Below are 25,031 nucleotides of genomic sequence, written 5' to 3'. Positions count from 1 at the left end.
AGTTCCACCTTATCCACCAGATGGTAGGTGTTTTACACCATTAGATACTATTATTATCATTATTAGTCATAGTTCTATTATCTACTCTTAATATAATTGCCATTTATATGTTATTGCTGTGCTTATCTCTTTCCCTCTCTCTATGGCCACCCGCCTATTAAGCAAGGCTATTTTTGTTACATTACATACATTATAACTCCTACCATTTTTCACAAATGTGGCAACCCCTTATTCCCTGTTTCCTTTTGTTTCTGAATGCAGTAACCATATTAAACAAATCCCTTTGTGGTTTCAACCATTCTCTGTACATATTTATGCTATGCTTTTCTTCACAAAGTGAAGCTTCTTTGCAGGCCATGACGTCTTCCTCTTTCTCATCTGCAAGCCAAATTCTCTGGGCATGCGAAGCAGAGAAAGGGGAGGTTACATGGAGCTTTCATTTTCTCAAAGGCAGAGCAGGATACTCTTTATACATCCATGGGTTTAGACCTATCACCATTTCTAGCCACAGGGGAACAACTGGAGAAACTCATCTTAATGTTAAAAACCTCATAAAGTGACATGTCCATGCCATTAAAATAATGATAATATCTAAAAATGAGAAGCTTTCTCCAATTTACGATTAAGAATAAAAAAATAGGTTTACTCAAAATCATGAAATAATTTTTAAGATACTATTAACTGTATATCTAAAAAAATAATAATGACTTGACCACTAAGTCATTTTTTGATAAAATGTATCACTATTTGAATTAATATAGTCATTATTTTGAAATTCTAACTCATGACTGGAAATGGACTTCCATACCATACTGCATGAGGTTCATTTGATTGAACTTTTTTGAAAACAAATATGCTAATCGTCTCTTACATGGCACTAAAGGATGTCATAGATGCTCCATACCAAATATCCTCTGAGGATTCCATAGACAGTTAAAGAAACTGACCAACACGTCCCACTGCTCTGGACGGAGGGGGTTACAGCTCCATATGGGCACAGCTAACAGAAGACTTACAGACACGTCGTCAAGCTCAGTTGGAGTCTGCGCAGTAACGCCTAGCCATCACAGGAAAAGTACTTTATTTATTTTTTATCTTTTTTTTTTTATTTTATTCAAACTTTATTGAAGAATGTGGACATAAAGTAGAAAACAACATCTTCTATACTATAGTCTACGTTCTAAAAGAGCCAGGGGGTTACTGAAGGAAAAGAAAAAAACAAAACAAGCAAAACACTTCATACAAATATTTTGTAAAGCTTACAGAGGTCATATGATCTAACAGTTTTTTTTATGTACAGGTGGAAATGGAAACAATGTATTGTTTAATACGGAAAAGTGCTTTTTTATCTGTCTATGGTCAGACCCATAGACATAATAAAGATTTATGTCTATGGTCAGACCGGTTCTGGTGAAGTGCGGATGTCAGTTGCGCATGCTCAAATTTGAATGGTTTACGACATGTCATACTGAAATTTGTGAAATCCATGAAACAATAAACTTTTCTCATTACAAACAATAAGAAAAGATGGGAATCATTTCAAAAACGTTTACGCCATCTATGGTTGTTTGATTGCTAACGTTAGCTCAAAACACCATTTAACTGACAGCATTTGTATTGTTTGATTGCTAAATCGTAGCTAAGCTAGCAGTCATTTCAAAAGCGTTTTAGCTATTCATGGTTGTTTTAATTCCTACCGTTAGCTCGAAACACCATTCAACTGACAGCCTTTGTTGTGTTTGATGCTAACGTGTAGCGAGCAGTGAACCAACTTCGTTAAGTAGGTCCTTTTTTTACTGTATTGACATGAAAGAAGGCTCTCGTTAGCATCTTGTATGCTACTTGTCGCAAAGTGACGCATGCGCAACTCACAGCTTCACTCGTCGCAAAGTAACGCATGCGCGACTCAAATCTGCACTCTCCTCAGATTGGGCAGTGGTCTTCCGCCTTTAGCAATGCTATCTGTGTACGGAAAGATGGCGGCACAAGCAGACCGCGGTGTCCCACTTAGTACGGTGAGTAGAATATACTGAATGTTTTTGTTTTTTATTATGCCTGTTATACTATGACGTCAACCGTTCAACTTTAGTTATAGGTAACGTCGTATGGGTAAAGGGGTTAAACATGTCGTACACATAACGTGACTGGTTGAAATGCCATCTTGCTTTTAGACTCTATGCAAAGCTCTGCCTTTCACCTAACGCGTGATCGTCAGTAATGCTAGTAAATGTTTAAATTCTGGCAAAAATAGCACAGTTCCGGTTCGCTAGTTAACGACTATTCTTTTGTTATTACAGCTTGTAGGCTAATCATGAAAATAATGTTACATGTCGTGCTTCGGAGAATTGTCGACCAAACCGCGTTTTTAAAACCACAACACATTTGCAATTTGCACAATTACAAATAATTTTAACACAAGGAAAGAAAAATCTTTTGCCAAACATGATGTTACCTCCATTTCATTGACAAAGAAAAGTTTTGACATTCCCACATCACAATGTCAACACCACGCATCACATTTGGGAAAACGAAACTGTTTCACATTCAGTTCTCCTTCCAGACCCCATACGACATGGGCTTGTAGTGGCCAGCACTAAGCCGTGATAGTTTAAAGAGTGGGTGTCCCGTTGACTGGGATCATTGTTGCATGTCACCCCCCCCCCTCTTTCTTCCCATATCTCTTCACATGTCAGATAAAAGCCGGAAAGTCTCCAAAATAAACTTATACATATTTTTTATAATTATACATCATAATTTGCCATCCATAAACACAAGTGTAAAGTCTAAGTTTACAGATCATTAGCTTCAGATTTTCTCGAACTATAATCCATGTAAACTGTCAAAAGTGCATTACTTATTATATTGGTAGGGCTATGAATTACAATCGTTTTTGTTTGTTTGACAGAACAAGAGACATGTTTTTTAGGTTGATCCCATAACCCTAATTCTGTGTTTCAGAAAACCAGAAACAATTTTGTTTCACTTGCATACAAATGTTTATGCACTGCATATTCTTAAAATGTTAACGCATTTAAGACTACAAATTACTCTGAGGGATTTTGTGCAAACTAGTACTGATAAGAGTTGCTATAGGTTTAAACCACATATTAAACCTTAATGACTGTCAGTCAAGTCACATTAATTATTTGTGCTAATCATTTGAAGTCGGCAAACACCTTTAGTCGGACAATACTGACTGACAAGAGCAATGCACTTAATATTTTGGGTAAAATCACTTTCTGAGACGTTACTCATCATTTGACTGCATTGATTAACGTTAAGGACACATTGAATAGATTGATGTATGGAAATAAGGCCACTTTTATGTATTTATTGTGTATTTCTTGATCTCCTCCAACTTGCAGCTTTGTCCAAAATTTCTTCACACCAATTCCACTAGCCACACCTGGCCCTTCAGCGCCATAGCTGAGCTTATAGGTGAGTCATCATCACATGTTGTATTTTAGAGCCCGACCGAAGGCAGATACCAATACAAATATTTGGTTTTAAAAAAATCTATCAGGCTGATATATATATTTTAAAAAAATAATAATCCAGAAACGCGTAACAAAACATTTTGTAGTTATTTAGGAGTTCTCACTAAAATAATATAATAAATAATAATAATAATAATAATAATAATAATAATAATAATAATAATATAATAATTTGTTTTATTGTCACAACAGAACAGAGAAACATCAAAATATACAAATTCTGATAAATATGTGTAAAAATACACACTTAAAGTCCTTTTGAACAAAAACACAATAACACAAAAAAGAATCAGTGTTGCCAACAAACTATGCAACAACAACACTCATAACATTTTTTTTTTAAAATTTATTTATCAGAATCCTTTATTTGGCATTATAAATGTGCCTAATATCGGCCCCCCGATCTATATTGGTCGGGCTCTATTGTATTTTCAACTGAAACCGATTATTTGTTTTGCCCATAGGTATGAAAGTGGAGCAGAGGGTTGTCTATCTCTATAGAAGACCCCACTCTTTCCACAACCAGGACAGATTTCCATTAAATTAAAAGGAACATTTAAAATATCCACGCCAAGATTCTTCTCAGCAAACAAGCAACCAACTACTTTAACCTGTGGCAAACAATATTCCCAAAGACTTCATTAATTTGGTTTTGAGAATGACCAAGCATTTTGTGATGCATAGTAATTGCCAAAAATTGCGTTGTTGTAATGATAATTGTGTCTACTTAATAAATATTCCAAAAGGTTTACATTTTTTAATACATTTATGGAGGCATTTAGTTGGATTAAATGTCCTTTACATTAAACATTTAAAAACATGATTCAATGTATGCTTAAATCACCTCTCTCACTGGTGCGTGTACGCTTTTTGAATAGCGATGAGCTCAGGAATAGAGTGAGGATGGTATTGACAGAGCTTATGCCTCACTAGAAAGCTATGGTAATGCAATACTAATATATTGTTTAAAATGTGGACAGTGGCAGTACACGGACAGTTATTGTTGTCTGATTCAACTTTTAGTATTTTTTAGGATAACTATGGGGTACACACACTCTTTGTCGGATGTCATTGAGATTTCCGTAGTATAAAAGGCTGTCTCAAGAGGCAGAGAATACCTTTTTATTACTCTCTAGTACTCTGTCTATTATTTGTGCAATCCTCCTTTGCAGTGCAATAAAAAGAAAGATCCAGTTGCTAAAATGTCATGTAAAATACTGATCCATTTTTTTTCACCTACCCACATGCAACACATTGAGCCCAAAAATCCAGAAGAACTCTGGTCTTTCCTACACCTCTACATCACTGCAATGTGAGAACTTTAAATGCTGGAGGTTGAGCTCTTAATGTGAATTTAAGTTATCCCTTAAAATGATTTCTTTTCACAGACAATGCCTATGATCCAGATGTCAGTGCCAAACAGTTCTGGATTGATAAAACTGTGGTCAAAGAAATAGAATGCCTCACTTTTATGGATAATGGAAATGGACTGAACCATGAAACAATGCATAAGATGCTCAGGTACAGACACTGCAAATTTTTGGGAAATTATGGAAAATGTGTTGTGGCCCACTGGATGTTGATATTGCACTGCCACTACTGGCAAAAACAATGAACACTGCCTAAAACCTTCACAAATGAATGTTATATATGATGCTACATTCACATATGGACCATGACGTGATTCATATTCTCATTTCCCCCCCGTCAAGCTTTGGGTACAGTGACAAGACTGCTTTAAAGGGTGTGAAGCCAATTGGTATGTATGGCAACGGTTTCAAGTCTGGATCCATGCGCCTCGGCAAAGACGCCATTGTGTTTTCAAAGTCAAAGAGTGTGTCATGTGTTGGGATGCTTTCTCAGACCTACCTGGAAAAGATTGGTGCTAACCAAATAATTGTTCCTATTGTCTGCTTTGAACAGAAAGAAAAAAACAAGTATATCCTTTTGTAAACAAAATGTAAATCTTTTTAATTTATTGACATGATGAAGGTATAATGTGTTGGAAACTGGATTGGGTAAAAGAGGACTCCAGTAAACAGTAAATTTGTAACACATACAAATGTAAGTCTAGAACATGAATTAATTCATCAGTGTAGTTATTGATGCTAGATACAATTCTACATAGATTGATATCATTTTGACTTGTTTTAGAGCAGCACATGTCAATCAGACAGTCATATTACCATTTGTCCTAATTTTATATTGCAAGTACTCCTTAACTTCAACTTAACTCAGTGTAAGAGAGGAGCACAAAGCCAGTCTGCAGGACATCTTGTGCTACTCCCCTTTCAAGACACAGGAAGAACTGCTCTGTGAGATCGATGTCATCAGTTCCCACACGCACACAGGGAAGACTGGCACACGGATCATCATCTGGAATCTCCGCAGGTCTGTCTCATCAACAATACATCATCTATGTTTTATTCCAGAAACCTAGTGCTAGTCGGTGTACGTTTCTCAGATTTGTACTGTGGAGAATTTTACGGAAAGTACAATTTAAACAAACAACAAAGATAGTTATGTGAAGTTGTGCTCCTGAACATTACCATTAGCACTAGAGACCGACAGGTTTAATGCCACTCCAGAGGAGGCTAGACTTTGTTTGTTGTTTAAACTAGGTGGAATTGAGAATTAAGTTTGTTTTTTTTTGCTTTACTGTCTTGTCTAGGAGGACATATGATATGTACTTTTTGGTAAAATTTATTTCCAGTTATGTTTATTGTTTTTGTCTGGATTTGTAGTAGATTATATTTGCCAAGCTTGGGAGTGAAGGCAAACTATCGATCATCAAATCAATTATGTACATTGATCAGATAAAGAAGATATTATCAACACACTACCTACTAACCATTCAACTTTCATGACCAAGCTAGTCATCATTTCTTCAGCAATCTGACATGAACAAAAGTAGAGTAAGGGGTAATAAATAGTACAGCTGAGTCTTATTTGAATTAAAAATGTAAGAAATGTTTGTTACACAACAATGTGTCCTCTTTGGCTTACAATAGAGAATCTGCTAGTGGCGTCTTTCCATTTGTTCAAGAATCACCAGTGTTAGGGAGACTAGAAAACTTAAAGACATCACTGTGATGGGGGCCCATTCACCTATATACATGTTTATGATTTTAAAAGGACATCAACTGGAACAACAGAGTTTGATTTAACGAAGGACCGTTACGATATCCGAATACCATCTGATGTCTACGAATCAATGAAAGACAATACTCAACAACCAGACATTGTCACGTCATACATCCCAGAGAGTTTTTACTCACTACGGGTAAGGAGCCGCAATGTGCATGTCTAATGATTGTATTAAACCTATAAGGCATAATATTTTATTCCTCATCCATACCTTCACAAATTCTATAATTTAACGCTTACAGAAGTTCAACTTTTGACATTGACCACAATTGCACATTCACAGATTGTGTATATTTCCAGTAGTATATGTAGTTTTAAGTCTTTTTAACAAAGTATTACACTGTTTTATTGAAAAAAACTATATCAGGTAATCTGTGTTGTGTTCATGGGAAAAACACCACAGAATTGTTACACTTTTGATTCTGACTCTTGATCTCACTTTCAATTTACATGAGTAAATAATTGATACTTGTGTTTTTATGGGTTGTAGGCATATTGCAGTATTCTCTACCTGAAGCCTATAATGCAGATCATCATACGTGGTCAAAAGGTGAAATCTCAGCTCATTGCTAAGAGTCTTGCCTTCGTCCGAAAAGACCACTACAAGCCCACTTTTGTTGTATCCTTTTAATAAAAAGTATTTATAAATGTGTTTTAATTTGGGACAATTTGAATGTGCGCAAAAAATGTTTCTTGTTTTCCTTAAATGTTGTTTTAGACCAAACGCATTCCCATCACTTTTGGCTATAACACCAAAAGTAAAGAACAGTATGGCATTATGATGTATCACAAGAATCGTCTTATCAAAGCATATGAACGTGTGGGCTGCCAGCTTAAGGTAAGTTAGTTGTTTTGGTCAGCTTGGCTGTTAATTACACCTTGTCAAGGGTTTTTAAATGTAATTATCCAGTGTTCATGTTTCTGAACCATTGCCTTTGCAGGCCAACAACAAAGGTGTTGGGGTCATTGGGGTCATCGAGTGTTACTTTCTAGAACCGACCCACAACAAACAGAGCTTTAATGAGACCGATAAGTACAGGTAATGGCACAGATGCCGCATTCTCTTTTGATCCCATTGGTATGATTAGGGTCTAAATGAGTTTCTGTCAGTTTGAATCTTTCACAAAACAAATATTGTTGTCTTAATGAAATTACTGGATTCCTTGGTACAGGAAAACTATGACAAGTTTGGGGATCAAACTGGAGGAGTACTGGAATGAAATCTGTTACAGGAGAAAAAGAGAGGATCCAACCAGCACCGTACCAGTGGAAGATACCATGTTAGTACATTTTGCAGTGATTGACATGATGCTATGTCCTGCTGCATACTGCTACGTCCTGCTATGTCCTGTAACGCCCTGCTATGCTCTGCTCTACTCTGCTACGTCCTGTAACGCCCTGCTATGCTCTGCTCTACTCTGCTACGTCCTGTAACACCTTGCTATGCTCTGCTCTACTCTGCTACGTCCTGTAACGCCCTGCTATGCTCTGCTCTACTCTGCTACGTCCTGTAACACCTTGCTATGCTCTGCTCTACTCTGCTACGTCCTGTAACGCCCTGCTATGCTCTGCTCTACTCTGCTAAGTCCTGTAACGCCCTGCTATGCTCTGCTCTACTCTGCTACGTCCTATAACGCCCTGCTATGCTATGCTCTACTCTGCTACGTCCTGTAACACCTTGCTATGCTCTGCTCTACTCTGCTACGTCCTGTAACGCCCTGCTATGCTCTGCTCTACTCTGCTACGTCCTATAACGCCCTGCAGTGCCCTGCTATACCATGATCTACTACAATTACTATTTCTAGTCATTGTTTCATTATCTTTATTGTGACTACTATTGTCACTGTTCATCAAACCCCCAACCGGCACCGTCAGACACAGCTTCCAAGATCCTGGGTCTGTCCAAGGTTTCTCCCTAAAGGGGAGGTTTTTTCTTGCCACTGTCGCACTAAATGCTTGCTCTTGGGGGAGTTACTGGAATTGTAGGGTCTTTGTAAATTATAGTTTACAGACTGTGGTCTAGACCTACTCAATCTGTAAAGTGTCTTGAGATAACTCTTGTTATGATTTGATACTATAAATTGAATTTCATTGAATGTATTCTACACGTTTGTTTATCCAACCATACTTACTCTATGTCTTCAGGAAGCGTCCAGATCAAAGCTGGGTACAATGTGATGAATGTTTGCGCTGGCGCAAACTCCCTGACGGGATCGACTACAGCAAGCTGCCAGATAAATGGTTCTGCCGAATGAACCCTGATCCTCAGTTCAGGTAACTATTAGGCCTTGTTGGAAAAAAAATCTGTTACAATAATTGTTATCTCATGTGATAAAATAAACTAATATAAATGGAGAAAAAAAGATACTTGTATTCCAATACACAAATCGTTTTTGTAAAACTTTACTCCTTTTTAAAAGTATATCTTCATGTTGTGTTCACGTTACTCTCATGAGTTTGACCACATGATCATATTGGGATCATTTGTTTTTATCCGTGACTTGAACAAGACGCAAACTGCAAGTGGTCGGGCATGCGACCAGTGATGTCCTTCAGGTGGCACAACACCAGGCTCTCAAAGGATTTTATGACCACAAACGTCAGGGCGATAGGCCTGTAGTCATTTAATTCTGTGATGGTGGATTTTTTTGAGCAGGAGGGAACTACACACAGCCCCATTGATCTGTTGAAGATATGTGTAAAGATGAGGGCCAGTTTGTCTAACTAACAGAAAACCTCCCTCTTTATTTTCTCCAGCAAGCTTCTTTGCCCATCCTGTTCATCGTTGTTATCAGTTGCATGTATTCCTGTAATCTTGGTTTCTCACGAGATTGGTAAAGCAATGCCATGAAATACATCTGCTTTCCCCGCTCCAAGGACAAAAAGACTTACTATTACTTACTTTTACTGTATGGGATATTTTATAGTGGCATTCTGTTTATCAAATGTATACACTGCTTCAAAATGTTTTATGATGTGATGCTACTCGAGACATGTGCATGCCTTATCTTCCGCAGACAAAGAAAACTGTGAGAGCGAGGTCACTCCATGACCTGAATCTCTCTTCTTACTTATTGCAAAACCTATCTTACACACAGCTCCATTGTTCTTCTTGGTCATGAGAATTTTTTATTCAGTTTGATTTTTTCCCGATGATCCGGTACTCCCTTCAAATTTATCGGACCAGATGGCATTCTCACAGTCAGGAAGAGCAGAGACCAGGCCAGTCCTGTTTGGTGTGAACACACCATTACTTGTGTGATCATCGTCTAAAAATGTCACATTATTTACAATAGCACATCTATGCATACATTTTTTTTCCCACAAACGTCAAAATGTCCAAACATATTTTCTATATTTTAGAGCTACTAACACAACAGTAAACATAAATAGATATATAAATTCCTAAATCACATGAATCATCAACTACATGATCTGCAGGTGGAGATGGAGTCACAAATAAAAATGTATCAAATGTCTGTTTAGGGTATTAATAAAACCAGTACCAGAGTTAAATAAGCATGTGCATCGTCTGGACTAATGGGCAGGACATGGCAACCCAGTGGAGCCAGCCACTGTGTGTTGGATTTAAAGGCACCTTAAAGGTACTTTTAAAAGTGTCATCTGTGAGATGGCTTGGTAGATTTATGACCGCATAGGTCAACACATCATTTAACATGAAAACTGCTTCCACAGGAATACTTCCCCAACTTTTGGCACATTTCTCTGTGTATTGACAACTAGAAGTACCTGAAACACATGCACATTATTGATATCATTGTATTTTGTCAAAAATTGTCTAACCCGAACAGTAGCTCAGACTCAGTGGATGTTTTCAATCTCTATTTTGCCGTCTCAGGAGCTGCCAAGCAGAGGAGGAGCTCGAGGACTCTGATGAAGAGACACCTTCATACTGCAAGACCTATAAACAACAGTGAGTCCTATTTCAGTTAAAACCACTGTCACAACTTTTGCCCAGAAATAAAATGGATATATATATATATATATCTATATATATTAGATATATATCTTCTCTATCTATCTATCTATCTATCTATATATCTTAACTGAGCATAGTAAATGAAGTGACTTGCCTAACCTCACCTCTGTTACGTATATTTTACAGGGAGAAGAAAGACAAAAAGAAGCAAGAGATGGAAAGACAAAAAGTAAGCACACGTCATATGCTGTAAATGACCTGCCATTCTCTGCATGCTATTGCTGTTTTCTCCACATGGTACAATGTAACACCTCTGCATGATTTGGAATAAATAATTATTTTTCTGATAATATTGGTTTCTGATTTCATAAAGATTGACACGTGATTAATAGCGCTGTTGTAATAGCGAATTGTTTTTCTAGGCTGAGGAAGATCGAAAGCGTCAGGAAGAGCAGCGTTTGGCTAATCTCTCCAGGCAAAAACAGGCCCAGAAACGTCTGAAGGTTGGGAATGATGGCTAAGACTAATTGTTGTGTTGATAGAAGTCTTAATAAATACATTGCAGAAGGTAGATGTGGTGTAGGAATATTAATAATTGCAAATTAAATGTTTTCCTTTTTATTGTTGACAGACTGTCGATTCCCCTTTCATCCCAACCACTCCAAGGAGTAGGTTTAACACTAATGTAACACAAGGCGGTGCTGCGAGAGCTGAATCCTCTCCACTCAGGTCCTCCACCCTTTCACAAGCTGGTAAGGAGAGAGATTGAGTGAGTGAGTGAGTGAGTGAGTGATTCTTTGATTCTTCAGAGAAAAATGTTTTCTTCTTACAAGGGGGTGTTGTGGGAGCTGAATCCTCTCCACTGACAAGCCTTTTACAAGCCAGAGAGTGAGAGATCTTCTTCAGAGTAAAAATGAATGCTTTTCTGTCTCATTAGCTTGCAGCCCCTCCAGTAGCAGTGGTCTTCCAGTTATTTCTAGTGTATGCTCACTGTCGCCAGACGTACTGTCAGCAGGCTATCTCAGGTAAGACATTGTGCTGTTTGTGAGCTTATCCATTTTACTTTGTTTAAGAAGTATATTAATTGTGCTTTGTGTGCACCGCAGGGGGAAAAGAACACAGCCTGTTACTCCACATGCAACGCCCAAAAGACCAAAAAAGATGAATGGCTTCCATCAGGGTAGATCCACATTAGTGGATGTGAGCCCAGTAAGCTCCCCATCAGTGCTCATTGGTGATGATGATGATGATGATACTGATGATGACATTTGTATCTTGGAGGCTGTCAGTGCCCCCCGGCCCAAAAAAACAGACATTGATTTGAGTAAAGTGAAGACAGAACAAGAGCAAAGTGATGCTAATGTCGGCATGCTGATGGAGTGCAGCGATGATGCTGCTGTGGATGACACCTCGGAGATGAATGTTGCAGGAATTGCCTCGGCAAGTTCTGCAACCAGTCCTGCCCCAGGTCCCTCTACAGTGGTTACCAGCAGCACCACCCAGACAGAAGTACCCAAAGTGAAGAAGGAAGAAGAGGACCAAAATCCAACTGAAGTGGAGGAGAGGTCAGGGGTAGACATAGGTGTCTGCAGTGTTGAGCAGCAAAGCGTTATTAAGCAAAAAAGCAACGGAGATGCCTGCCATGAGAATCAAGGAAAGCAGACCTTGCAGAATGGAGTAACTCATCATCTGGATAGTGACGAAGATGCTGGACCTTCCTGTTCAAAGAGAGACTCGCCACATCACTACCCCAGTGTGACTGAGGTACAGGAACAGCAGGACCAGCTCATAGATCTTATGCAGGCTACAGCTCAGGAAAGGGATTCCTTTAAAGAGCAGGTCCATACACTTACCTGCCAGCTGCAAGACATGCAGAGCCGACTGAAAGAGCTGTCTCAGATCAATGTAAAGAAGGAGTGTTCTCACCAGGCCAGCCAGACTGAGAAAAATGAGGGAGGGGAAGACTACAAAAGTCTGTTTGAGAAGGCAAAACAGAAAGTAAATGAACTGATTGAGGACAAAGAGGCTTTACTGGCAGCCACCGAGCCCAGTACTGCCCAAGGTGAGGACATGGATGAGCTTGCACTGCAAGTTGACTCTCTCATCCGGAAGCTGGATGAAAGTAACAAGGAGAGGGATGAACTGCGCTCACAGGTCAGTGTTCCAGCTGTATTCAAAAATGTGTTTTTAAGGTTTATGTCCCCTACAACGTCTGACCTTAACTATACTGACTTGTATTTGGCAAAGTGTGTCCGTAGAGAGGTGTTTTCACATTCCTCTTCTAATGGGGGAGGTGATTGTACACGAGTCTGAAATCCGAGATTTAAACGGATTCTATCACTAACCCTAAACCAATCGCTGTCTAATAAAAAATGCCAGCAGAGAAACCTAAAACCTCCAGCGCAAAGCGGACTGCACACAAACACACAAACAACATAGACAAATAAAAGATGCTAACTACACTTACCATTCTGATATGTCTGCTAGTCGCCAATTTGAGTGTACAACACACTCCTCACATGAGTCTGGATGTGACTGACGGTAGGGTTCGGACAGAGCGCACAAACTATAGTTATAGTTTAACTATAGACCGCATGCTTACGTAGCTCTGCGAGTGGGCTCCCCGAGCAGGTGGCTGTGCCACGGGGCACCCAGAGACGGCCATCCTGCCTCCTCCTGTCTAAACCCAACGTGAGGCTCAAACATGTAAACTAAATCTCTTATGTTGCTTATCATCTAAATACCGCACTGCTCTTTTTTTAACACTCTTCTTTTTTTTCCTCCTTTTCCTTTCATTTACCGGTCAACCTAAGGTAAATGCTAAATGTTGTCACTGAATGAGTCTCAACGAAGCACAAGCATGGTGGGCCAGGTAAAGCCTGATCCTGAAATTCTCAGTGAGGGAGGAAAGGTAGATGTACTTCCAGTCCCTTTCCAGACTTCTATTTTACTTTTTATGTGGGTAAACCAAAATATTGATCATAAACAGAGTAGTTTTACATACTTTAAAATGAGTCTGGAGTGGGACTTCAAAGTTCGAGACTGGTGATACTCTTTATGTTTCCTATTACCAGTACAATAATGTGGCTCCCTGGTGTGTTTTGAATCGTTTTGAGGCAACTGTGAAGCTCTCTGGCACATAGGAATAAGCTATATCAGCTTTGGCAAAGTTTAGAAGACTGAAAGGCTACAAAAGTGGACTTTTGAGCTGAGATTATTCATCCTACAAATATAAGAAAGCCAAACATAAATCTGACTGTGCTTTATGTAAAACAATGTAACTATAAAAAGCTTTACCGTATGTTAGGTAGTATGGTTATATATCATTGTCTTGTATAATTTACTCTCTCTCTATACGCTTTATTTGCTCGCCCATGTAAATGTACCTTTGTTTTATTAATGTTGCCTACCCTCCCTCATTTATTCATTTTCCTTTTACTTCTGCCACCAGTTGAACAGTTTGGAGGTGGAAAAGGTAAACCTGGCATCCCAGTGTGAAGAGCTCAGGTTGAGCCTGCAGCAGCAGAGGGAAAACGCACAAGAGAGAAGCCCCACTCAACACATAGTGACAGATTGTACAGTCCAAACCGATCCAGAGGAGGCAGGAGGGACAGCGAACTCTGGCATAGATTCAAGCACAGATACATCTAGAAGGTTGGATTGTTGGAAAATCGTTTTCCCTCACATGTTGCATGAATTATCACAATCCACTTTATCTGATTCATGAACTTAGCCACCCAGCAGAATAACAATGTAAATCTAATTTTTGCTCTGTGCTTCTCTCCTCTTCTCAGTTTAATTGAGCTGAGGCATAACATTGGGCGCCTTCTCGTCTCCTTCGTGCCTTTTCTGGAACTGGACCAAGTGAATTATGAGTGTAATGTAATTGATGAGATCCTAGAACAGGTTCTCTCTGACGTGGATTCTATCGCACTAGTGGGGCCGAGGAACAGAGGGACTGAGCAATAAATAAATCTAGTGAACAAGTCATAGGATCCTGGAATTAAGTGTTGCACTACACATGTAAAGAATTCATACAGATTCCTATGAGTGTGGGGAAATTAAGTGTAATTTATTTGAAGGTGTGTAAATATGTTTTTACAGTTTTTGTATTGATAAACGGGAATTCATCAGGTTATGAGCAGCTTAGTACTGTTTCTTTATCTCATTAAATACTTTACAATCACAGTGTAATGTTATAGGCTGTTTACTTTGCTCTTGAGTTTCTGGGTAGAAAGGGTCAAGTTTTTCAAAACAAACCGGCTCTGTATCCAAGTTTGTTGATGATTGCTGTTGAACCTGACTGTTTTCTCTTTGGTTAGAATTGAAGCATATGCTGGATGTATTTGTCTCTAATATAATTTTTTTATTTCCTGTCTTTGCTTTGTGATGAAATGCGCTATGGCACACTATCATTGGTATTCTTCTGTAAACCTTTCTGATTAAAGAAACACAGAAAATATGGCTGTCTAGCTTTATATTTTTTCTAACTATCCTTAGAGTGGGTTTCTGTGTGACAAACTAAAACTTAAAGGGATACTTTAATCCATTAATGTGTCATATTTGTATATATAAACACAAATTATAGGCATCAGATTTTGATAAGCATGTATTCCACTCAGTTCGGGGTGTGACGATGAAGGCATTTTTGGGGTGTATATTATGTTGAGCTTTATTTGTTCAGGAAGCCTCATTAAGATCAAGATGTTTGGAAAGCGAGAACTAATTAGATGTATTCATGGACACAAAGCTAACATCAAACACTTAGACACACTAAAACATGAATGTGTATTTTAAATGTCATCTATGTTTTCGTGTAACTCGCTGAGTGTGACATGTTTTTTGTAATGAATCGAATGGCACTGTTAGTCCAATGTGTCAGTGTCCAATGGTAATGGCATGAGCATACAAGATATCTCAATATCCAGTGTATAAAATGGGATGATTTTTTATTCCTGAATTCTAGTTAACTAATACTGTGAAGGGATTCCAAACCCCCCAAAAAAACGTTTTGAGGCTGACCTGTGGAAGAATAGGTTTATATTTCCATCACATTATTTATTAATCATTTAACAAAACAAATCTCAAATGGCACACATGATAATGTCCTCTCAATAAGATTTACATACTTTAAACTACATATAACAGGTTAATAAGTGAAAACCACTTTGTGTGCGTGTGTGTGTTTATTGTATGGTCAAATTTTGAAAATGACATTTTAAATGGCCTTTTGAGTCCTGGTAAGTCTATGTGTTCTTTATTTATTCATGGCTTAAACCATAAAACGGCATCACGATTTTGTATTCGTGTGTGTGTGTGTGTTTTATTTAATAGGCTTATCCTTGACTCGTGAATAGAATATCCCCCAGAACGTTTTGTAAAGATACATGTATCGGTTTTACAATCAATAATTAACAAAAGAGTAGCGTAAAGTAATTAACACGAGTTTAAAGTGACATAAGTGTGAACATCCATTGGGGAAAAAATGGACAGACAGTCACCTCCCCTTTCACGTTTTCGTCCAATCACTGCAGCGTACTCGACCGGAAGTTTTGAAGAATCGTACGCGGGAAATTACTAATCGTTTCAGCTGGACAACAGAGGAGGTAAAACACTAACTTACTCCGAAGTAACTTTAGTTCAAATAATAAACAGATGTAATGTTAACTGTTTGTAGTTAACGGGTTCTTATACAACAGGAACTTATGCCGGCCCACACATGTACCTGCTTTTGTCATGTGTCCGTAACGTTAGGCGAAAGGCATCCTGGCAAACCCGCTGCATTTATTGCTAACGCTATTAGCTAGCTAACTTAGTTGTAGCTTTCATTTCCAGTGACTGCGTGGCCAAGTTTGCCGCTTCATCAATATATATATTCGTATGTAGTACAGGCTTCATATTGCCATGTGGCGATAAGTCAGTATTAGCAGCTTAGCTAATATCAGCTAATTTGAAACTGTCAGTATTGTCATATTTACATGTTTTTCCCCCACACCTGATGTCTGTGTTGGATATAAAAAAGATGAAGGTGGTAACGTGTGAGATTGCATGGCACAACAAGGAGCCAGTCTACAGTCTGGACTTCCAGCACAGTTCAGATGGACGCATCCATCGGCTGGCCACAGCTGGAGTGGACACCACAGTCAGAGTAAGCGGGGAGGGGGGGATGAATACATCTGGTTAATGATTAAGCGATCAACCAGCAGTTTTGTAAGAAAATAAACTTGTCTTCTCAAGAGTCACTTTAATGCAGTGTGATGTACATCGGTGCAAGTGGGTTTGTAAAGGAAAGGAGCAGTGTAACACCCGGCATATGTTACTCAACTTATCTGCGTGAAGGTTGCAGCTGTAAAGAGCAAATGTGCAGGCCCAAATAAGTGTGTTCACCCTTTCTGTTATAGCAATGTTGCTTTTTTTACAGAATATAATAAGCTTGCATTATTATATTGACAAACTTAATAGGATATTATTCTCGTTTTTCCAGGAATTTAAAAGTGTTATTGCGTCACACAGAATTAACCACACTTATTTTTAGTAATCAGATTTTTTTTTTACATACATAAACTTACTCCCACCAAACATACATCAATGGGTACAATTTTAAAAAGCACTGAGACTTTTTTTTTTTTTTGTATTACAAAATGGCGTATACCTTAAGCCAGGTTCTTAAACTGCCATATTTTGAATTGAGTTGCATGATTGAAAAGTGAATAGCTTTCAAAGCACTGGTGTCTTGCATATGTTTTTATTTTTTAGTTTGTTAACCTGCAGCTGTAGTGTATAAAGTCACACTTGTGTACAGAGTTTGAGAAAAAATATTTTTTGCTTTCATGCTGATGCAGTTGTGGCGGGTAGACACAGGCCCAGATGGGAAAGCGGTGGTGGATTTTTTGTCTAATCTGGCTAGACATACCAAGGCTGTCAACGTAGTGCGCTTTAGTCCCAATGGAGAGCTGCTGGCCTCAGGAGGAGATGGTATGTCAAACATAACACACATGTTAGATCAAATATTTGCTATGTAATATTTTAAAGGTCCCATGCATGAAGATTTCACTTCATGAAGTTTTTAAACATTAATATACGTTCCTCCAGCCTGGCTATCCCCCAGTGGCTAGAAATGGTGATAGGTGTAAACCGAGCCCTGGCTATCCTGCTCTGCCTTTTAGAAAATGAAAGCTGAGATGGGCCGATCAGGAATCTTACCAATCTAGTTATCCTCCCCTTTCTCTGCTTTGCCCACCCAGAGAGAGACATCATGGCTTTCAAATGAGCAAAGTGTCACTTGGTCAAGGCCACACCCCCAGCCTCCACCTTGCCCCCCCCCCCTCCTCAAAAGCTACAGACTCAGAAATGGCACATACTAAGGAAAGCTCATTGTGGGATTGGCTCTAGTGGCTGTAATTCTGCACCAAGACTGAATTTTGGGAAAGAGACTTGGTATTGGTATTAGGGGACCACTATGGTCTATATAAAATCATCCAAAGAGCACCATGTCATGGGACTTCTTAAGAGTCAGTATTTAAAAGGCACTAGTAATATTATTCTCAAAATGGAACAGTTTAAAAAAAAAAAAATCCTCCAGTGATCATGTTTTTTATTTGGTACAGATGCAGCAATTCTGCTGTGGAAGCTCAATGACTCTAAGGAGCCGGAGCAGGCACCCATGTTCCAGGAGGAGGAAGATGCTCAGCTCAACAAGGAGAGCTGGTCTGTCGTCAAGACATTGAGGTACACAACTCTGGCAGTTTTAGTCCCATTGCGTTAGAATGTAGTTAATGACCACATTTCCTTTGATTCTGAGGACTCTTAGGCTGTGCTCAGACTGACAACAGTGTAGCCTCCTTATATATACACCTTTGGATGGCACATTCTGTCAAGACAGGATGAAATGATTCCCACTATGATGATATTTTAGAGTTTTTAGAGATCCTGCCCTGTTGTATCATAAACCACTAGGCAGAGATTTTTATATAAGTCATATTTATCTTCTCACTGGTGTCTGCGTCACCCAGTTTTGTTTACTTTACAAGCAACTGTATATGTCAGACATGTTTCACTGTCTTGCTCAGCATTTCAAATCAGTGAGGTCAGACATGGGGGTGCTATTTTAGATTATTTTTTTTCCTCACCAACCAATCATTAAACGTTAAACCAACAACCCGGCATTGGAGTCCCAATTCGATCCAGGACTCTCGGACATATACTTTCACTTCTGCAGACTACTTTAGACTCGTACCGGTCAAGCAGCCATGATGTTACTTGCATTGTTGTGGACACATGCTGTCACTTCCTGGAACCACATACACATCCATGCAGCTGACAAAAGTCTGCAGCTGTCTGCGGCGCTTATGTCTGAGGCGAGCACACCTCCACCACATTCACTGGTGAGGTTATCAGCTGCGTGTCTGCCTGGCATACGGTGCGTGTGTAGGATGGCTGATTTCAATCGCACGTCCTCGTGATTATAGTGGCATGTGTAGTACAGCAGAGAGCCACAAACAGCAGAAAAAAGAGCTTAAAAGGCAACGTTAACTAGCAGTTAAGAAATAGACTGTTGAGCCTATTTTTTTAATAAAGTAAAACATTTTTTGGATTACCCTTTTTTTATTTTTTTTAATGTTTTCCACTGCTGTTTAACTGATGATTATTATTAATATGAATTGGTCAAACTTCTTATTGTCGACGGTTATACGGTTAGTCATTAACATCCCTAGTCAGACAAGCAAGACAGTCAACGAATAACAAGAGAATCATTACTTTATGAGTAGTATTTTAATTAGTCTGAGCATGAAGATCTACTTTTTTTTGCAGTTTTCTGTCTGATTGATGTATATGTGTAGCAACAGTGTGGTTATACATAGAGATTTTTTATCATTTAATTTGTCTTCAGGGGGCACATAGAGGACGTGTATGACATCTGCTGGACACGGGATGGAAACTTCATGGTATCTGGTTCTGTTGACAACACTGCTATTATGTGGGACATCAACAAAGGTTTGCTTAGACTTCTAGATACAGTATCTGTGTGTATTCCATATGATTTCAGTTTCATCTATTTGTATTTTAGCAATGCAAGTCCACAGCATACTGAGAGTATATCTTATTTTGGCTTTGTATGTATTATGTTGCTTGCAACTGTTTTTGTGTTTCAGGACAGAAGCTGTGTATCTTGAATGACCATAAGAGCTACGTGCAGGGGGTGACCTGGGATCCTCAGGGGCAATATGTTGCCACTCTCAGCTGTGACAGGTAGACAAACGCCTCATTGCATGTCTAATGGTGCTGTTAGTCACTAATCAGCGAAAGTGGGTCTTCAGGAGCTTGATGCTTAATGTTTTTGTTTTTCCTCCCTTTCAGAGTGATGCGTGTGTACAACACTCACACCAAGAAGAAAGCTTTCTGTATTAGTAAAATGAGCTCTGGGCCCCTTGCCGAGGGAGAGGTCAGTAGAAATTTTGCTTTCGGTCATACTTTGTCATTTCATTGTCTTAGCTGTGACTAAGGTCTTGAATTCAACAGCTTTCTCTTTTTAATCATGAATTTGGTCCAAATTAGTCATGTTCAATGAACAGAATATCTAAGTCGTACCTTTTGCAGATACCTTTTTGACATTATTTTACATGAAGTCAGCTCTCTCTGTTCTCACCCATGCTCATGTTTTGGCCACCTTTTGACTAAAAACTTGTTTATGACGCTTCAGGAATGTTAGACTTCCCTTTGGTCTTCAAATGATTATATTTACTCTGTAATATCTTTAGATATCTTCTGCCCTGCTGCCAGGTGAGTGAGGCATGTAACACACACTCTGTTCTGCATTTCTCTGTATTGTTTCAGGTCAAGCAGTACAGAATGTTCCACGATGACAGTATGAGGTCCTTTTTCCGACGTCTCTCATTCACACCAGATGGGTCTTTCTTGCTCGCCCCAGGTACCTACACTGCATACTTAACAGTACCAAAAAAAGGCTAGGTAAACATTTTAAGTGTTGTGGGATCCTAGTTAATATAGTTTATATAGACTAATTTCTGTCTTCTGTCATTTTTAACCTCAGCTGGATGTGTGGAGATCGGAGAAAACATCATAAATACCACATATATCTTTTCCAGGAAGGGCCTCAAGAGGTAACTTTTGAGACTTCCTGTGGCATTTAGAGTTGTTCAGAGTCTGGGTTGGCTGTACTATTGCTAGTTATTGATGTACAAATATCTGTCTGTGTATTTTAGGCCCATCGCCCACTTGCCGTGTCCAACTAAAGCTACACTGGCTGTACGCTGCTGCCCCGTCTACTTTGAACTGAGGACCAAAAAGGATGAAGGTAAGACCATATGCCCCATTAGTTAACAGGCAAGAATGATAAATAAGGCCTCCCTTTTTTTATTGTCTGCACCATTTTATGTCCCTTTTTATGTTTTACTTGGATGTGTTTTTCATTCTTCCTTCATCTTTCCTCTACAGATGGTTCAAGTCAACCTCTCCCCAATGTATTCCAGTTGCCATACCGCATGGTGTTTGCTGTAGCATCTGAGGACTCCATCTTTTTGTATGACACGCAGCAGACCCTTCCTTTCGGCCTGGTGTCCAACATCCACTACCACACACTCAGCGATCTTACATGGTAAACTGGGGCTCTCTTCTATTGTCTTCTTTCTATTGTGGAAGTATAAAGATATTATGAGGCCTCAACAGAGAGAAGATGGACTTTAGATGGAAGATACCAACTTAATTTTGGTCATTAAAGATTAACTTTGGACTGTATTTTCACACAGAGCAAGAGCTGTGGATGTTTTACCCCACAATGAATTTAAAACTATGTTTAGTCATGTTTTAGTCTTCCACCCACTGACATGTTTATGTATTCACTTCAGGTCTCGTGATGGTTCCTTCCTGGCTGTGTCCTCCACAGACGGCTACTGCTCCTTCCTGTCCTTCTCTCCAGGGGAGCTGGGCACTCCACTGAAGGAGCCCCCAACCCTGGAGGTCTTTATCCCAAACAGTGGTGTTGAGAAAAAGGGAAAGAAGTCGTCAGCGGCCAGGACCTCATCTCCTTTGACCCAGACACCAAGCTCAGCCCTGACTTCCATATCCCAAACCAGCCTTGGTAAAGATGGCCCCTCTGCCACCCCCCCAGAAGAGAAGAAGAGCACCCCGAGTGTCAAGTCTAAACCTCAGCCCCGGAGGATCACCCTCAACACTCTGGAGGGTTGGGGGAAACCCTCTAATTCTAAAACCACAGCACCTCATACCCCAACATCTGCAAGCACAAGCGCACCCTCTACTCCCCAACCCCGTATTACCCCTCTCACCCCAACCAACTCCTCTACAACCCAGCTAGGCATTTCCCCCCTAACCCCCTCCACCCCTAAAGCCCCCAATACTGCTGATGCTGGGCCCACTACTCCTAAGGGAACAACCACCCCTAAGGGACCCACTCCAAGGTACATGCATTTATTATTCCTAAACCTTTACATCCACTAAGGCTATTTCAAACTCTGTTTAGATGTACTTTGGGTGGTGTGTAAAATGCAGGTGTTGCCGCATACAAGAGTGCATATGGTAATTTATGAAAATACTTGAATTATTCAAATGTGTTGTGACTGGTGTGGGAAGAAAACCACACTGAGCACACTGCCTCCACCTCCCTCCCTCCTAATGGTTAAAATAACTAAGCTGGTTATCTCTAAAGATGCAGTCTACAGATGAGTACTGAATGTAAGAAAGCATTGTGTTCTATTAAAATGTGTAAAATGTATTTTTCAATATACTTTTTAAACTACAAGTAAAATGTAAATGGCTGTAACAGCTCATGTTTGTTTGTATGTGCTCAGTACTGGCAGTAAGAACAAAGCCCTGTCTGGTATGAGGGATCCGTTGTACCCCCCACTGACTATAAAAAAAATAATCACTCCGACAGACTGCATGTAGACAATGGCAGGTCTGCACATGCTTTTGTATTTGCCTTGTATCTGTAACTTGGAGCGTTTGCCTAAGCTTGTTTACGTGGCAACAGCTGAATTAGAAGAACAAAAGAGAAGATAAATAAAATGGGATAGTGATCAACTTTTCACTGTAGAAGAGTGCAATTTATTATCAGATTATGTGCTTTTGTTTGTTGTAGATCTCATGCTAAAAACCTTTTTATCATTTGTGCTTTTTTCCTTTTGTTTACAGGAGAGTATCTCTGACTCCCGTTGCATCCCGATCTCCAGCTGTTAGTTCCCTCTTCCGTACGCCCTCTTCCACTGAGAAGGCCAAACATGGTTAGTAAGGGCAGCTACTTTGGTTGTTGTCCTTCATGTTGAAAACATCCCAACAGTTTTGATTGAAAAATCATGCATGATACTGATGGAAAATCCATCCAGACTCCTTGACAGCCTACTCGTTGTAGAGTAAATGAGATCCGTTAACAGAGCAACATCCAAACCATTTTGTTTAGAGGTAAAACTGGACGTTGGCACACATTAAAACGTTGGTATCAATCCTTCGTTGCACAGGAAAATTGTGTGCGCTATGTCAAGCATGGTAGGCCAGTTGAACCTACTATGAATTGTAATTACTACATTCGCTTTAGTGTTTTCTTTGGATAAAATTGTGCTAACCAGGAGGTTTGTTTAAAACCTGTTTTATGCTTATTGCCCAGTCAGACTTTTTGTTAATATTGCTGTGTTCACAGATCAGGTAAATAACTTGGTAAATAATTTAGTTATTAGTGATGGGAAGAATGACCAGAACTACCAAAATAATTTTCGTTAGTAGTGTGATAATCACTTGGTGTATTCCACAGTGCATATTGACTTGTTGGTCTGCTACATAAATGTTGCCTAAATTATACCTAACTAAGTGTTGCATGCTTCTTCTTACATCAAAGCAGAAGACTGAAAAGAATCATGCTATCGTGTGTAACTGACTCTGTCACTGATCCTTTTACTTGTATTTCTCCAGAACGGCCCTCTCCTCCCACTGATCCAGTGTGCCAGCCTCCAGAGTCCAAGCGGCCAAAGACCAGTGGCACCCAGACTTAGTGTCTCCTGGGACCAGTGTGCTGCTACGATATCAGAAAAGAATACACTGCTCCAAACCTGAAGAAAAGGGGGGGGGGGAGCACCTCAAGGTTTAGTGCCTTGCATATAGCTTTGAATATACAACCTCTTAGTTTGTCTTAATTTGCTGAAGACTGTTAGCCAGCAGCTTGAGTGAATAGCTCAAAATTGACAAGTCTTTTAGTCATTTCCTAATAAAGGACGTTTCACTTACATTGCATGGAGTACAATGCTTTGGGAGGATTCATGCTTTAACTACAAGCAGCTGACAGTTATGCAAACTGTTATTTTCTTTTAGGAAAATGATCATAATTGGGCTGTCTTTGTGTTAAACCTAAACTGATTTGATGGTGTCCATGTCTTGAGCCCTCTTTACAGTTGAAGTGAGGTCTACTGTAAAATGAATGCTGCAAAGGGTAGAACATTTATGATGATCACGGTAGATGTTCAGGGATTTAAAAAGAAATCTGAGATCAGAAGATCAAGGCTGAGCTCCAATTTACCTATTTGGATTTTTTTGAATTATTCGGTTAACTGTTACTTAAATGTTTTGAGATTGATTTGAATATGCTACAGGAAGGTCTAACTGTTCTCCACATTGCCAGGAGAAATAATGAATCTTTTTTTATCTTTGTCGTAAAATAAGTCACCTTTAAACATTATGCATCTTTAAAAAAAAATACAAGAATCTTCCAGTAAATGATCCATTGGGTGTAAATTTCTTTCTTAGCGCTTACAGTAAACCATAATCTGTGTATAGGTCTTTTTTTAGGTGCTTTGGCTTCGTTTTCACAGACTTTTATTTAAAGAGCCGGTTAAATTCTTACCTTTACACACATATCCTTAAAGTGCAATAAATCATAACATTGTATTCATTTAGCTGATGCTTTTATCTGAAGTGACATACTGTATAATAAGTGCATTCAATCATGAAGATACCAACAAATAGCAAGAATCATGCATTTGAAATGAATCAAGTAAACAATCTGATGCTCTGTCCTCAGAGGACACACCTCATTAGCACACGTTTTATTTCCTATAGTTAAACAGGTTATTAAAATGTGTTTGCATGCATTTTTACATTCCCCTGGTAATTTTTAATGATGTGGCAGTGTCGGAAAGAAAATACTGTTCTGTTCAGTAGTGTAAATTGTGGTTTAATGTACAGCTTCCCAGTTTACAATTCAGCTTTCTGTATTTTAGATGTTTACAGTGAATGTACAAGTGATTGTATAAAAGCTATAAACACCGAAGGTTTGGTGTCTTGAAGTAAAAACCAAACTTGGTGGTCAATAATAGAAACCGTAAACTGATGCTGTAAAGTACCTTCAGTCATCATTTTGCCTTGCACACGTGGAATTTACTGTGGTGTAAAGTCAGACTCTAGACTTCATCATCTTTATTTACTTA

General features: G+C 39.1%; 2 protein-coding genes across 6 annotated transcripts; both read left to right on the top strand.

The window, feature by feature from the left end:
* Window positions 1–1,936: 1,936 nt before the first annotated feature.
* Window positions 1,937–14,999, top strand: morc3a (MORC family CW-type zinc finger 3a). 3 transcript variants are annotated; one of them, XM_032530374.1, is made up of 19 exons: window positions 1,937–2,015; window positions 3,366–3,438; window positions 4,886–5,018; window positions 5,210–5,436; window positions 5,732–5,888; window positions 6,633–6,780; window positions 7,135–7,263; window positions 7,363–7,482; window positions 7,586–7,683; window positions 7,817–7,924; window positions 8,790–8,918; window positions 10,504–10,575; window positions 10,771–10,813; window positions 11,007–11,087; window positions 11,216–11,336; window positions 11,522–11,609; window positions 11,691–12,738; window positions 14,036–14,238; window positions 14,379–14,999. In XM_032530374.1, the coding sequence occupies exons 1-19, from the start codon at window positions 1,956–1,958 to the stop codon at window positions 14,551–14,553; spliced, it is 3,213 nt and encodes a 1,070-aa protein (XP_032386265.1). In that variant the 5' UTR covers window positions 1,937–1,955; the 3' UTR covers window positions 14,554–14,999. The 3 variants fall into 3 exon arrangements, with proteins under 3 accessions (XP_032386265.1, XP_032386264.1, XP_032386266.1); XM_032530373.1 differs by having other exon boundaries at window positions 10,504–10,578; XM_032530375.1 differs by lacking the exon at window positions 3,366–3,438 and having other exon boundaries at window positions 1,945–2,015; window positions 10,504–10,578; window positions 14,379–14,998.
* Window positions 15,000–16,101: 1,102 nt separating this feature from the next.
* Window positions 16,102–23,839, top strand: chaf1b (chromatin assembly factor 1, subunit B). Of its 3 annotated transcripts, none has more exons than XM_032530377.1 (14): window positions 16,102–16,190; window positions 16,585–16,732; window positions 17,427–17,559; window positions 18,192–18,312; window positions 19,475–19,578; window positions 19,737–19,833; window positions 19,942–20,026; window positions 20,419–20,512; window positions 20,636–20,705; window positions 20,808–20,899; window positions 21,040–21,199; window positions 21,450–22,019; window positions 22,753–22,841; window positions 23,524–23,839. In XM_032530377.1, exons 2-14 carry the CDS (start codon window positions 16,607–16,609, stop codon window positions 23,601–23,603), a joined length of 1,821 nt encoding a protein of 606 aa, XP_032386268.1. In that variant the 5' UTR covers window positions 16,102–16,190; window positions 16,585–16,606; the 3' UTR covers window positions 23,604–23,839. The 3 variants fall into 3 exon arrangements, with proteins under 3 accessions (XP_032386268.1, XP_032386270.1, XP_032386267.1); XM_032530379.1 differs by having other exon boundaries at window positions 16,112–16,190; window positions 16,607–16,732; XM_032530376.1 differs by having other exon boundaries at window positions 16,130–16,210; window positions 16,582–16,732.
* Window positions 23,840–25,031: the final 1,192 nt, after the last annotated feature.

Source organism: Etheostoma spectabile, chromosome 11 (genome assembly GCF_008692095.1).
Source record: "Etheostoma spectabile isolate EspeVRDwgs_2016 chromosome 11, UIUC_Espe_1.0, whole genome shotgun sequence".
NCBI classification, from domain to species: domain Eukaryota; kingdom Metazoa; phylum Chordata; class Actinopteri; order Perciformes; family Percidae; genus Etheostoma; species Etheostoma spectabile.
Note: the sequence above shows the minus strand (reverse complement) of the source record. Positions and strands in the feature narration are given on the sequence as shown.

Bases quoted from the DNA above. Each gene is read 5' to 3' on its own strand.
- morc3a (XM_032530373.1), top strand. From the start codon at position 1,956: ATGCTATCTGTGTACGGAAAGATGGCGGCACAAGCAGACCGCGGTGTC. The intron at 5,019-5,209 runs GTACAGACACTG...CCCCCCGTCAAG, and splicing joins ACAATGCATAAGATGCTCAG to CTTTGGGTACAGTGACAAGA. The intron at 5,437-5,731 runs ATATCCTTTTGT...CTTCAACTTAAC, and splicing joins ACAGAAAGAAAAAAACAAGT to TCAGTGTAAGAGAGGAGCAC.
- chaf1b (XM_032530376.1), top strand. From the start codon at position 16,583: ATGTCTGTGTTGGATATAAAAAAGATGAAGGTGGTAACGTGTGAGATT. The intron at 18,313-19,474 runs GTACACAACTCT...ATTTGTCTTCAG, and splicing joins TCTGTCGTCAAGACATTGAG to GGGGCACATAGAGGACGTGT. The intron at 22,842-23,523 runs GTTAGTAAGGGC...GTATTTCTCCAG, and splicing joins CACTGAGAAGGCCAAACATG to AACGGCCCTCTCCTCCCACT.